Source organism: Lichenostomus cassidix, chromosome 7 (genome assembly GCF_008360975.1).
Source record: "Lichenostomus cassidix isolate B80296 chromosome 7, HeHo_3.0, whole genome shotgun sequence".
In the NCBI taxonomy this organism is placed as follows: domain Eukaryota; kingdom Metazoa; phylum Chordata; class Aves; order Passeriformes; family Meliphagidae; genus Lichenostomus; species Lichenostomus cassidix.
Genome location: NC_139488.1, coordinates 11,461,024 through 11,476,125, shown reverse-complemented (window position 1 = coordinate 11,476,125; position 15,102 = coordinate 11,461,024). Strand labels below are relative to the sequence as shown.

General features: G+C 40.7%; 1 protein-coding gene across 2 annotated transcripts; it reads left to right on the top strand.

Annotated features, from left to right (window-relative positions):
* The first annotated feature begins 2,060 nt into the window (after positions 1-2,060).
* SUMO1 (small ubiquitin like modifier 1) lies at positions 2,061-13,263 on the top strand. 2 transcript variants are annotated; one of them, XM_085066183.1, is made up of 5 exons: positions 2,061-2,162; positions 8,263-8,337; positions 9,539-9,616; positions 11,460-11,531; positions 12,394-13,263. In XM_085066183.1, exons 1-5 carry the CDS (start codon positions 2,076-2,078, stop codon positions 12,460-12,462), a joined length of 381 nt encoding a protein of 126 aa, XP_084922309.1. In that variant the 5' UTR covers positions 2,061-2,075; the 3' UTR covers positions 12,463-13,263. The 2 variants fall into 2 exon arrangements, with proteins under 2 accessions (XP_084922309.1, XP_084922310.1); XM_085066184.1 differs by lacking the exon at positions 2,061-2,162 and adding an exon at positions 2,897-3,208.
* Positions 13,264-15,102: the final 1,839 nt, after the last annotated feature.

Here is a 15,102-nt window from a genome sequence, read left to right as displayed (position 1 = left end):
TGCCCTGGCTCAGCCCCACTGTGACCCACTTTGCGCCTTGGCCCTGCTGAGCAGCCCAGCAGCTGCCTGCCGGCGGGCGGAGAGCGCCGCTCCTTGCCCTTAGGAATGCCCACCTATTGCACAGGGAGGGTTATCTGTGCTGTAAACGGGCAGAGAATTTTCTGCCCGCAGAAAAGAGAGGCTCCAAGCAACGTTTGGGTTTGATTTATATCAGACATTCATTGCTGCATTTTATGCAACCATCTGTATGAGTCAGCATGCCTTTGTTTCCTCCATGTAAGGAGTGTGTTGGAAAGCCAATAGTCAGGGAAATCTCTGGACTTGTATAATTCTGAAATATTTTTTTTTTAAAGAAAAGACTTTGCTGCTTTACATAACTAAATTTTTTAAATCCCACAACCAATAATATTGCACAGGAAATTCGGTGCAAGGAGACAGAGAATTTCCAGCTTCCACCTAGTTTTAAGGTGCGGGTTCTGGCCCTGCTGGCTGGGGCAGTACTATTGTTATGTAAGAGTTACTGTTACTTAGCTGGCTGCCCTAGAACACTGCAGTCATCCTGATTGCTAGCACTAACCCCTCTCAGGCAGGCAAATTGGCATTATGAGATTACAGATTGTTCTTAGGTTAAAATCTGCTTTTTTAAGAAATCTGTTTTTGATGGGCTGAAGAAGCTTTGCAAAGCCTGTATGTGTGGGCCAATAACTTGAGAAAACCTCTAACAGCTATTGGCTCCTGAACTATACAGCAGCTTTGGAGAAATTAGTTAGCAGCAATTTGAAGGAACAGAGGTCAACTCTATTGACTTCAGGTGACTGAGATTAAGCGCAGATTGGGAAATAAGAGACATTATAAAACACCTGAGACTTCAGTGAGGTTATTAGGGCAAGTCGTCTTGATGGTGCATGCAAATGTAAGGCTGACTTTGGCTTTTGTGGGAAGGAGATTGTGGAAGTATATTTGGTATTTTTAAAACAACTTTTGTTGTTTTCTCTTTAAGTACATTTTGTGTTGAATTTGGGCTGTCAAAAAAGTGGGAGTTTTGCTGTTGTATATCCACAGTTTCTGTGGGCTCAGCAGAGATTAATTTTGCAGGTCTTTTATAAATCTAGCTTGTGTATTGAAGAGAGAATGCATCCACAACTGATGGAGTAAGAAGGGAGTCAAGAAAGGTGGTATTACTGCTGCTGTGTGTGCTGATGAGCACATTCTAACATATCTTTATGGTTATGTACATGGATGGGTAGCTGCAGTCTGACTCATACGAATGGTAGCTTTTATTACAGGATTACGTGGAAAAATTGGTTTTGTGCCAGAGTCTGAGACTTTGGCCTTATCACTGTAATGCTCTGTTTTTAAAAACCCCTTTAATTTATAAAAAGCATTAATGTTCAGGATAGCGTATTTGTCATTTTCTACTCTGTTAGTATTGTGTGTTGCTGTGGAGCCCTTGCATGGCTTATTTTGGTGCTTTGTGTGTGTTATTAAGCTCATAATGAGCTCTTACTGTGAGCTTGGCATAGCACGAACATATTTGGCTTTTCTGCCTGCTAGGCCTTGCCTAAGAAAGATCATCTTCATTCTGTAGCTCTGTGTAGCATTTGTTTTGATTCCCTTTATTTATTTTTCCTTCCCTTGTTAATTCTGAATAGTTTTAGCAGTTATGATTAAAATGAATTCCCATGAGTCTAGATACTGATTGTTCCACTGGCTAGTAAAAGTGCACCTCTTGGTGTAGCTGTGTTTTAACTCAGCATTCAGTGAAATGCAGCAATGCAGGCACAGATTGCAGCTGCTGTGGTGTTTAGTGTTATTACAAAGGAACATAACACACAGAGCATTGAGCTGCTTGTGTTTATGAATGCCCTCTGCTCAGACCTAATGAATGTGCTCTGCCCTTCCCCAAAGGTAGCTGGTGAAGTTAAAACTGTCTAGTAGCATAAGGATAATAATCTCCTTTTTCAATTGAGCTCATTTCTGTTGATTTGTTGATTTTACATTCATGTTATTTTATGGTTCTCATGTGTGGGATTTTTGTTTTGACTTGCTGGCCACTTCGAGCTAAGCATGTGCCTATGCCAGCAGTGACACCATGCAGGAATTGCCTGAGTTGTTGGAGAGGAGATGTTAGGGCTATAGTCCAAACAGCTTGCAGCCTGAAGGTAATATTTAGGTAGGTGCTGCTTCTTGTGCAGACCTCTGAATGGCCATGCTGTGGCAATGTAAAGTAGGGCACATGTTCTGTGCAAATACGATGTATCACTGCAAAATTGTTCAAATGCAACTGTCTGGGTGGAGATTTGCTTAATACACGCAGGTCCCATTACTTCGTGGTTGTGATGACTTTTTTTAAAAAATGCAAGCTGTGCCTAAATAGTGAGCTTTGTTGTGAGCTATTACCTTAGTAAGAACCTTAGCAAGGTATTAGAGGTAGGCATAATGCCAATGACTCTTGCTCCAAGTTCTGCTGTTGTGAGAAGGGTTATGTGACTTCACAGAATCACAGAATTAATTGTTAGGATTGGAAGATTTCTGGAGACCATGGAGTCCAACCTCCCTGCTGCCAAGGCAGGGTCACCTGGAGCAGGTGACACAGGAACAAGGGAGACACACAATGAGGGAGAGAGGGAGTCTCCATGACCTCCCTGGACATCCTGTTCCAGTGCTCTGCCACCCTCACTGTAAAGCGGTTTTCTCTCATGCTGAGGGGGAATTGTGTTTTAGTTTATGGCCCATTCTCTTCGCCCAGCCACCGAGCACCACTGAGAAGTGTGTGGCACCATCCTCTAGGCAACAGCCTGTGAGGTATTCATATGCATTCATCTCAATCTTCTCCAGACTGAACAGGCCCAGCTCCCGCGGTCTCTCCTCAGGACCGAGATGCTCCAGCCCTTAATAATCTGTGTGGCCTGCGCTGAACTCGCCCCAGCTCTCGGGTCGCCAGGGTGCCCTCAACGTTCGGCGGTTCTTTCAACGGCAGTCCCCCTGCCTGCGGCGGCCCTCTTTGCGCCGGGGCAGCGGCGGCTCCGTGAGGGGGGCCGGGAGCGGCCGCGGGCGGAGCCCGGGCGGGAAGTGAGCTCAGGCGCACAGGAAATCCCGCCCGTGCCGCGGCCCTGTGTTTGCGCTGCGGGCAGAGAAAGGAGCGGAGCGCCTGCAGCGGCCCAGCCGAGCCTGCCGCACGACACGGGGCCGAGCCATGTCTGACCAGGTACGGGCAACCGTCCCTGCCGCGGGGGGACGGCGCGGCGGTAGCGGCGGCCCCGGGGGCGCGGGAGGAGCTGCCTGCGCCCCCCTGCCCGCACTCTCCGCGGCCGCGGGGCAGCGCCGGCCCGGGGCGAGCGGGGTCGCGGCCGCCTGGGGGGCACGTTTCCCTCGGGGAGCGTGTGTGCGTGTGGATGCCGGTCTCCGGCCTCGGCCAAACTCGGGCCCTTCTGCCCCTTCATTTTAATCCCTCTTTCCGCTTCCCGCGGGGTGTTTGGCGAGGAGCGCGGGCGGGCTCCAGGCAGGGATACTCGGGGCCAGGGCGGCGTCCGGACGGAGCGGGATCGCCCCGGGGCACCCCGGCCCTGGTAACCCGGGGCTGCAGCGAGGGGAGAGCCGTGTTGCACAATAGTTGTTTCCTTTCATTTTGCATTTCCTGGGAGCGTGGTAGGATGCTCTACCCCTGGAGCGAGCTTTGTGTGGGTTAGGCTGGGCTTGCCAGGTCCCCTGGTCGTCCTAGGAATGCGAAAGCCTAGTTTTCTCCCTCTCCTTTCTCAGCTGAGTCGTGCTCGCTTGTATTAAACATCCTGTCGTTTATCAAGGTTCTGTCCTGCCTTCGCTCCTTGTAATATTCTCGTTATGCCCGTGTCAATTCTGTCTTCTCAGCTGGGGACTTAAATAGTTTCTTGTACCGCAAGTTCCTGGCTTGCTCGGCCTGGCATGTATACAGTGCTTTGCTTACAACTATTGCTTTAGGCTATGTGACCTGCTGGTGGAAAGTTAAAACAACGTTCCTGTTTTAATTTGGATTCTGTTTTCCTTTGTTTTTTATATTGCCATCATAGGACACTGTATTCTAACTTTGATTTTTTTCAAAGTGTAACTATCATGCCAATATCAGTACCTACAAATGTTTCCTGTAGTGCTGTGAAGTCGAGAATAGTGCTAGTGCCAGCCAGGAAATTAAAAGGCCCCAGAGACAAGGCTAAGCTTATTGCATACCGTGTGTGCTCTGGGGAGTAGCCTCAGTACGGTATGGGCGGTGAAAAGAAAGCAGTGCTGTGTGCGCTGGTGGTCTTCTCCCCGCCCCCGACTTTCCAGCACAATGCAGCTGACGATGGTGCTGCTGCCTGGCTGTGCCTGTGCCTGGGAGGGGGCAGCTGGGAGCACAGCGATTGCTGCCTCCCAGCAGGACACATTGCCCTGTAGTAAAATACGTGAAAGTGACTGCATTAAAAAAAAAACAAACCCAAAACAAAAACAAAAAAACAAACCACTAACAAATTCCGAACTAGATTTTATAGACAGATGTTCATGTGACCTGCTCTGTAGTTGTCTGCATATGTGAGCCAAGGCGTGTTTTAACAAATAGCAGCTTTCATTAGGTAATTCCTTTTCCAAGCAAGTTCTGTTAAAACACATACATATTTTGTCTTTGGGACTGCTTGAAGTGTGTAAAATTCCATGTATGTGATAACCTGTTGTGGGTTATAGCTTGAAGCTCTGTGCATAAGGACCCTGCTGTTTATTTTTAATAGATAAGTGAAACATTGTTAGATACTGTGTCATTCACTTCTGGGGGGACTGTGCAACAAGAGCTAAACAGATGCTTAAGTAAAAGGGCAATATAAGGTTATGCAGGACTGTAAATCTCATTCCTCTGTTCATCAATCCTACAGGAATAACTGGATTACCTAAAATTGTGGATTGCTTACAGTGTTCTTTTTGGCCCTGGAATTAAGAAGGTGTTATTTGGCAGCAGTTATGATGATTTTGACTGGTCTTTACAGTAAAAGAAGTGTACTTGATTCCCTTTAATTTCAATGGGAAATTTACTTTTATGATAAGTAAAAATACTTGCAAGAAGGGCAGACTTCAAAAAAACACACGGCTGCTTAGTGGTATCTAAGCAAAACCAAAACAAAACACAAATTGTTTTCCCCTCCCCTTAAATGTCTTATGCTGGTTTTGCTTTATTTGAATCTAAGTGCTATCTGTTCATGTACTGCTAATAAAGAATGCTATCGTTTGTATGCATTTTTCCACTCTTGTAAAAAATACAAGTTTATTTGCTTTGTTAGAAAGTACGTTGTACTTCTGTTCCTCTAGTAATTTTGGTTTTGTTGATTTTTCATTAAAATGCTGAGTGTAGGATTTGTTTTTTTAAGGTTGGACATTGAGCATTTCAGAAAATTGGAGGAGTAAACTTGCAGCGTGTTGCCTCACAATGTTTGTTTTGTGTGTGTTTTGTTTTTGCTAGTTGCAATAGCAATACCAGTGTGTTTCATCCAAGAAACTTTGTGTGCTTTTTAGGGTCGTTATATAAATGTGAGACAGTGCTAGGAGCCTTTCTTTGTGCTTTTCAGGAAAACTGCAATGAAGCCTTTAAAACATTTGGTATCTCATGAAAAGTTAAAAATTGGAGTGTTACGGTATTTCTGGTCTCTTTGTATGGTGATGTTTTTCATGTACTGTTTCATAAGATGCCCTAAGCACGCATTATTTTCACAGGGCAAGGAGAAGTCTGGAGACTTGCTTGTAAATTGCTGATCCAAGATTTTGTTAACTTATGCTTTTAGTTTTAACAACTTTCCAATCTCCTTGCTTTCTTTATTCTTAAGTGTTTTTGTGTTGCCTTTACCATTTGGCAGTGAATGGCAGTATAGTTCACTGACAAACTGCAGACAGCATTTTCAGACTTGCTGGGTCTTGTATCCTGATGTAAAATATTTTGCTCCTATTTTCAGCTTCTGTTATTGGCACTGTCAACATTGATTTGATATTATTTCTCTTTTCCTGAAGCAACAGGTTCCTTTCCTCTCTTTTTTGTGGGTGAGAGGTTGTGGGACTTTAAATGAACATCTTTATGGTTTGAAGACTCCAGTTCCCTCTGCTTATTCTACTGCTTGCTGCTTTCCCTCTTTGTTTTTAATACTGGAGCCCTCTTTCCTTGAGGGTAGGAATCAAACATGAATCATAGTTTTATCACTCATATTGGCCAGAGGCACTGTCGTAGTAGCAATGATAATTAGCAATACCTTGTACAGAGGGATTTGGTTTGGAAACCTAAGTAGGTATATCTGTTACAATGCACAGAACTATGTAGCTACTCCAAATACCTCTGCTGCTGGGATAATATGTTGTCATGCAATTTGTAAAGTAAATTTAGACAGTGACTGACCTGAAATGTCATACAAAGGGACAGAGTGTTCTTAAAAATTCTTTCAGTAGTAGTGAAACAGGAGCTAGTCTTGAAGTTACAGACTTCAGATCAGTAGAGATCTGAATTTTGCTCTGATTCCTAGAGATTGGTGATCCTGCATATAGATATTAAAAATGCTGCTTATGCAAGTTATCAGAACAAGTTGCTGGTTCTTGTTCTTTCTTTGTAGTCGGGAGTGAATACCAGTTTATTTCCATTCCTGCAAGTAGTCCCTGGAACGTAGGATCCAAATATGTTCGGGAAAACTTTGGTGGGGAACACAGTTCATCTGACTGTGTTACCAATGAAGACTCCTTTCATACTTCTGAAGTGACTTGCTTGAAGGCCTGAGTGTGTCAGGCTTCTTGAAAGCTTGGGTTCAGGTTTTGGAATTGAGCTTGAAGGGTGATGAATCAGTCCCAGCAGTTTAGGTTGTGCCTGGATAGGTATTTAAATAAAACAAAAAGGTATTCAAACCAGGTGGAGTCTCTGGCTCATATTTTCTTCCATTGTAGAAATAGAATTGATCTGGGTTGAGGCAGTGAGTCAAACTAATAGAAAGAGCACTTCCTCTCTTTCTTTACTCGAGATTGACACTAGTACAGATGGGAAAGTTGTTTACAGACTTGCCCTGAGCCCTTCCCTGAACTTTTAACATTCAAAGAAGTTGTGTATAGTTAACCTCTTTTAGGAGAGGGGGGGAAGGCTTAAAAAGGTTTTAATCTGGAGATAGACACCTATCTGGATGGACTTAATGGAGAAGGTTAGTATGTGTTTTTGGCACTTGATCCTAAATTTCAAGTCCAGCCATACAAAGGATATTTCTGTACATTCAGCAAGAAGTCCCTTTAGGAGTGAGAGAAAGCCTATGGTAGGCACCTGTACATATTTTGTTTATTTGTCTATATGTTAAACAGTAAAACATAAAAGGAAGATTTGAAACATGATCAGCAGGGTAGCTGTGCCTATGACTGCTTGGGAACAACTCTTAGTGGGCACCATCTTGACTTGATGTCTGTGTAAAATCCCTTTATGCTGCAATGGAACATAACTCAAAGCCTGATCCAGGATATGTAGTGACAGGCAAGGAATGGGGTTAATAGTACCTGATTTCTCACTTGTTTCAACTATCAACCAGTAACATGAAAACTCTGATGTCCTTAATTAATGTCTTAGAGTGTATAACACTTAAACCCTTTTGATGAGCTTTAGTGCTCAAGTTGTTGAATCAAACTTGTCTGTACAGTTAATTCTTATCCTGGAAAGATATCAAAACACTATAGTGCTTGGAACTGCAACTTCTAAAACTTTTAAGTATTGTGGTCTTCAAACATGTTAGAAGGAAGCTCTTTTGTTGTCATAGAAAAGAAGGTAGCTGACCATCCTTCTGAAAAGACAGACTACCTTTGATGCAATGGATTGAAAAATGTTTGTATGGTTTGCTCTCTTTAAGTTGATAGGGTGTTACAAGTGCTTTCTCTTTACTCTCCTCACAATGTTCTTTTTTCTGTCAAATATCTGAGCCTCTTAGTATACTTCTTGTGTTTCTTTTTTGCAGTTTGTTTGTTGTCTAGGAGTTACTTCTTGTTTTTGTATGTCATCTATTTCCAAATGATTCTTCTCTCATCTCTTATGTTCTTTATAGTGTTTCTTCTCTCTCATTAATTAAACTTTTCACAGGTAGACAGACAACCTTTCATAATACTGTGTTGCTGTTATTTTTGTGCACACACAAAGAAAGAAATAAGACACATTGAGTAGTCTGATTTAGTGCAATAAAGAGGATGACAGCTGCCATACTGTCCAGTGAAAATAATGAAGTGTTAAACTGATCAGGTTTTTTTATGTTTTTCTTTCAGGAAGCAAAGCCTTCAGCTGAGGACTTAGGAGATAAGAAAGAAGGGGAGTACATTAAACTCAAAGTCATTGGGCAGGTGAGTGTTTTACATAATTGCTTATTGACGTTTCATGGAGGTGTGACTTCTTGTATGGTAGAAATGACCAAATGAAAGTTGATACTTAAGTTCTTGGGTGTGAATCCTCCCCTGCCATACACTCCTTCCAGCTGCCAGTAATGTGTGTTAGCGTACCCTGGTGTGCTTTTCTCAATGCATTGAGGGATTAATTTATACAAGGGTATGAATGAAATAAGTGGCAAACTTGGTAAATTCAGGTCTTCAAAGTTTGTGTAGTACTCTAGGCATGAGGCCAGCTTTCTTGCTCAGGGATAGGAAAAGGATTCTGTTGGCTGCCTTGTTGGTGGTTGTACCCACCAGATGATTGGTGGATTAGAAGTCTGTATTCAGGCTGTGTTGGAATGTGAATGTTGAGGTCGTTCTGTGCAAAGAACCCTTAGTTTAGGTGACTTAACTGGGATTGTTTGTTGGAGTAGTATTGTTTGCTGCCTTTGAGTGGAGACAGATGACTTTAAAGTAGGACTAACAGAAACTGTCTTACCTCTTGGTGGCTTAATCAGCAGTTAGGAGAACACATTGAAAAGCTGAAAGTGGCCCACATGTCTTTTGCACAGAACCTCTTGCAATCTGTTTTATCTGTAGTCATTTTGACAGTTGTAGCTACTTGTATCTTATGCCTGGTAGGAAGGACTACAGAATAATGAAACCTAAGATTTCTCCTTAGGTTAGTGTTGTGTTGCCAAGTCTGCTTGTATCCTAACTTCTAGATAATTACTCTAATTGAATGGGGTTTCATATATATTTTGAAGTGCAAGCTTTAACTTGTCTCTTTAGGAATCTTAGAGCAGAAATCCCCTGCATATGTGTGTTTGTATTTCATAAGTACATCATCTGGGTAAAGATGGAAGCACAGACTGAACCATATATGGGTTTTAGTACTTTTAAATCCAAAACCTCCATGTTGAGCCTAAGGCTACAGTATGCCATCTGTTTTTTTTAAAAAGAACTTCCTGTGGAAGTACATAGTGAATTTAGTGACTGATAATCATCCTGGAGGTTCATGCTACGATGCACCAAGGTATGCATGGTGGCAGTTAAACAGCATTCCATGTTTCATGTAAGTTTTGTACCAGTTTTTTCTTTATGAAGGACTTAAAAATAACATAGATAAAGTTAACAGTTACGAGGAGAGTAATTCTTTTTTCTTTTCTGTTCTTAGGACAGCAGTGAAATTCACTTCAAGGTGAAAATGACAACACACCTCAAGAAACTCAAAGAATCATACTGTCAAAGACAGGTTTGTGAAACAATAATTTTTTAAAAAGAAAATAAAACCCTAAACAACTTTTCTCACTGTTATTTCAAATAAAGACTTCTGAGGTATCTGATGGTACAAATATAATGAATGTCCTTGTTTCTTTTGACAAGTATTCCTCTGTAAGACCATTATGAAGTTTGTAGTAAGTTAAAGTTGCTGTTTGAAAATATGTAGTGGCTGCTCAGAAGACACAGAATTTGGTTTAAAATGCCCAGGCGTGCATTTAGAGTTACTTTAAAATCCTTTTTTTCCAAGCAAAGTTTGCTTAAAGCTGTAGAATACTGCACCTTAGCATGAGAATGGCCTTAGGCATTGCTACATCCATTAATATGGTAATCAAGTAACACTGGCTATTATACCCTAAGTTAAAGAAATCTGCAATATTAATTGTGGATGTAGGTAAATAGTAACAACTGTTACAGAACAAAAGTATATCTTCCCTTCCCAATTCTGTGGCAGATATTGTGGATTCACAGCTGCTATTTCCAGAAGCCCTGGCCTAGTTTGCCCTCAGCTTTGGGGATAGATGCCTTGTGTGGCCTTTTCTTGGATAAGTGTGTTGGAGTTCACTTCAGGAGATATAATCATAAGTAAAAATACTTTGGGGGCTTTTTTCCTAATACTTTGAGACAAGTTGAACTTGTCATTGAAATGTTCTTTAGTGGAATGTGTTCTTTGCTATCTTTCTGGAGTAGGAGGAAAAAAAAGATAAAACACCAGATATGTTTGTAGCCAAATCCAAATAATTAAAATTGATTCATTTAGAAAACTTGAGATTAAAAAAAAAGTCTCGGAAATAATTCATGCAGCAGTCTTGCTAATGAAAGTGCATATGTGGAATTCTTTCTTTAAGAAAGAAATAATCGTTTGAATGAACACAACCTTATGGCTCGGGCTGACTTCTGCAGGGTTTATGATGTCTTCAGCAGCAGTCAATGCAGTTTTTGGTGTCAAGTAGCCTTTCTCTGGTAAAGGAAACATGAACATTTCTTCTACATTGGCCAGAGGGGTTGTTGAAACAGTGTGAAAATTTGTCCTTACCTGGGAAAATTTTCTGCTGGTTATTTGCAAGCAGTATTTGAGAGCTAATTGATGCACAATTAGCTCTCAAGTGTCATATTTCACATGACTTTTTTTTCTCATAACTTGAAAGCAAAGGAAAAGATGAGGTGTTTGCCCTGTCTGTTGATGTGAAGTATGACATTCTGCCAGAACATGGGCACATTGTGCAACAGACATACTTTAACTCTATTTACCTTTGGGATGCTTGTTTCTCCTTGTTTAAATGCTGTCCCTTTTTCTCCCCCTCAGCTCTGCTCTTTGGTGTTCCTGGTGCTGAGCATTTGCAGAATTGATAGTGATAAAGGTTGCAATTCCTTTCTATAGCCATAGAAGATTGGGAAAGCAAGGGTAGGAGTTCATGAAGTAAACAGCATGTTCCTCCTTTTGTCTTAGGATCTTTAAATAAGGCTGATATGCAGTTCAGAAAAATACATGTGTAATGATGTCTTGAAAGAGAGCGTATACTCAATACTTTATAAATAAAGACACCTTAAAAAAAACTAAGGAAACTTCCAGGTTGTTGAGCTGGAGAACTCCACTGAGACTCTGGAATAAACATGCATTTTGGCACTATTGTGCTTTTTGAGTCACTTCTTTGCAGTCTGCATAAGTGCAACAGAATAGCTGAGCTCCCTGTGTAACAGGAACTAACACTCTATGACTTTCTTGTGTTGTTTTTATTTAAAATGCTTTTTTTTTTCTTGTAAATCCATACAGGATTCAATAAGTTGGTTTCTTATATCTCTGTTTCTTTTTTTAGGGTGTTCCAATGAATTCACTCAGGTTTCTCTTCGAGGGTCAGAGAATTACTGATAATCATACCCCCAAGGAGGTGAGTTTCTAGAAATATAGTCTGACTATATTTCCCTAAGTAGAATCTTTTAATAAGGCAAATAGGCAGTTTGGAAAGAGACTGATTGGCCCTTCCATGTGTAATGGCTCATACAGGAGGGTGTGGTCACTGCTTACTAGAGGGAGGGGGGGAATCACAAAGGGGGACCTTCCAGTTGTTGAGCTTGAACTTCAGTATGACTTTGGAATAAATATGTATTTAGTTCACATTTAGTAGATCAAAGTGTAAATAAACAGAAAACAGTTACTTCTGTCCAGTGACTTCCACCAATTGTTATAAAAAAGCAGGAAGAAACACTCATAATAATGACCTTCTGAAAAATCAAACAAACTTGTTGACTGTGGAATTGAGCAAGTTGCTCTCTCTGAGAGAATAGTTGTAAACAGGCTTTGAGTTGCAAGCTGTAGGCGTTAAGCTGCACTGTGAGCTGGAAGTGCACTATAGTGTATAGTGTATATACTATATACACTGTACACTATTTAGTGTATATAATTCACGTGACTCTACAGCTGGTGCATTCACTATGATGTTGGTGATGTTCCCCCTCAATAAGAGGTTTAGAGAAAGGTAAAACCAGCAACTTCCAGGGTGATGTGTACTGCTCCACAAGCGGGTTTTTGCTTTAAGGGTTTTACTTTGACTGAAATACCTAAGTCTGAAGAAAAATGACCAAAAATCATGAATGTTGTCTAGTGAGATGGTGACTGAAACTTTTTTCACCCCTTTGATGAATTATGATGGGACAGAGGAACAAAGCATTGTATAATTTGTCTAGAACCTGCTCTGATTTCATCACACCAGATTTATAACAATTATTTGCTGTTTTTCTCTGTTCTCACAGCTGGGGATGGAGGAGGAAGATGTGATTGAAGTTTATCAGGAACAGACGGGGGGTCACTCAACAGTTTAGATCCTTCTGTTTTTCTTCCCCCTTAATCCTTTTTTATTTTTAAATAATAGTTCTTTTGTAATGTGGTGTTCAACACTGAAACTGGCACCCCATCTCTGGGATTTTACTTTCAAGCGTCTGGTATTTTGAATTCTCGTGCTCATTATACACTATTGTTTCTGTTTTCATTGTGCTGAACTTCTGTGATCCAGCTGCAACCTTGCTCCCCTCTTCCCCTCTGCCCTCCCCTTTAGGAATACATGTACTCACATGCATTTGTATGTTCACTGGGTTCGTGCATTTCAGGCACGAAGGCTGTAAGATCTGCCAGGTGGGCGAGTGTTCTTAATGACTTCCATATCTGCCCTGAAGTTTTGATGTGTGACTGTCTCACTCCTGGACTATAACTTTCAGTGCGAGATGAAGTTTTTCAGAGAACTAAACTGTGGAGAAGTTGTGTATCCATAACTCAGAGCTATTTTGCTTAAATTGTGCTGATGGCCCAACGAAGAAGATTGTCGAGTTGGAAGTGGAAAAGCTAGAACTGTTGTCATCTGTTCCTTGCTCCAGAGATGGCTTTGCTGAAGACATAAAATTGAAAACCCTAATTGTTTTTAAATCTTACCAGAAGAGCCCAGAAGCATTTTAACCTCATATAGCAATTAGTTCACGCAGGTATCCATGCAAGAATGTTCACAGCAGCCAACTGGTGTTACTTTGACACTCTTGTTTGTACCTTTTGGCCTGGGACGTGGGTTTTGAATGGACATTGTCTGTACCAGCTTCATTTAAAATAAACCAGAAAAACAATTTTATAAACAATTTGCATTTTCTTTTCAAATGTTTAGAAATGAGCAAAACCATAAGAAGTTTTAATTAGGGCATGCTTTTCCAGTGATTATAAGTTGAAGCAAGAAAAGATTGTGCTCTGTAAATATACCTCATAAAAAAAGGATTTTTTTTCTATTTTCCCTAGTACAATACTTGATCTGCTTGTTTTGTAGGTGACTTAGAGACTACTAGCTGTTTCTTTTCTTGGTAGAGAATATTCTCATAAAGTTACACAAATATTCATTTTATGCACAGAATTCAAACTGAAAATGCAACTTGGAAGTAAATAAAGATGGCTTTTAATGTCTGCATTTCATATGATATGGCACCATTAAATAATCTATGATGGATGACGTGGAAGTGTCATGACAGTTCATTGGGCATCATGGGTCTACATGTTGCAGCTACTTGCAGGTTATAAATGGTCAATTTGAGAACTTGGTACTGGATATGAAAGCTGAGGTGAGAGATTATGGGCAGAGTAGCGTCCATAGAAGATTGCTGTACTCTCCCTGCTTCAGCTTTTTTGCAGATAAATAGGACTTGTTTGGTAAATCAAGTTTTGTATAAATGCCAGCTTCAGTTAAAGACACATTTTAGTGCTGGCGTACTTGATAAAAATAGCAGGGTTTGAGTACTTTTTTTTAATGGCATTTGCTGTAAAGCTAGACATGCATTTTCTTTCATGCTTGTGGTTATCCTGTTCCTGATTTAGTAATACTTTTGTATACATAGTTGCACTAAGCAATTTTTAAAATATTAAATTTTTTTTTTACAAAATGTCAGAATATGGGGTTTTCTTAAAGTATTTTATGTAATTTAGTTCTTAAGGGAAGAGGGATTGCGACTGTAATGTAGAATGACACTGCTTCTCTACGCTTACCTCCAATTGCTTTTTTTAAAAAATATGCAATACATTTGCTTAACAAAACCAGAAATAAAACAGCCTTGTGAATATTATCAGATCATATTTTAATATAAGTTTGTATAATGCTCTTTTTTGTAGGCAAGTTCCCATTATCTCTCTTCTGCAAACTAGGAGCTGAGGTGCAGCTCACTGGGGTCAGTGTGGAAGCTGAAGGAAGCTGAGAACTGATTTCAGATCCGTGGGGTTTGATGCTAGTACTCTAGTTGCTGCCCTGACTGTCTTTGCTTCTAGCTGTTCACTTTCCTCTTCCAAATCTGTTTTTATATGCTCATTTATATCAGCTTTCTAGCTGAAGCACTGCATTTGGTTCTCTTGAGACTGTGGAGGAGGGTTTTCTGCAAAATGCAGCTTCAGTAGGATGAAGCTCAAGGCGAAGATTGCTTTCTGTTCTGTAACCTTGTCCTAAAATACATCTCTTTATAGAGTGGATGTGGAACCAGTGACAAACTGATTTGACCTCTTTCTCAGACTTGTTCTGAAGCCTCAAAGAGCTCTTAACAGAGCTGCTGGTCTAAAGTCATGTCTTTGCTGATAGAACTTGATAGAACAGTAATAATCAGAAAACTGTCCTCTGCCTCAAAGATTAGCATCGAGAGCTCTGTGCAAAATGAGAAGACACATGTGCTACACAGATGCACTAGTAGCCTTTTTAAAGAAGTTCATGTTTGGAAATTATAGGCTGAAATAAAACCTGAATTTTGAAGTCAAGGAGTTAGACTTTTTTTTCTTTCTTTTTTTTTGTTTTGTTTTGTTTTTGTTTTTTTGGTTTGGTTTTTTTTGAAGACCTAGTCCTTTTCAAAGAATTTATTTCTGAAAAGGTGGTCTGGAGTGGAAGGTTTAAAGCACTTGTAGTTTTGAAGGATATGACTGGAAATAAGGTTAGATTTCATACGTTGGGGCAA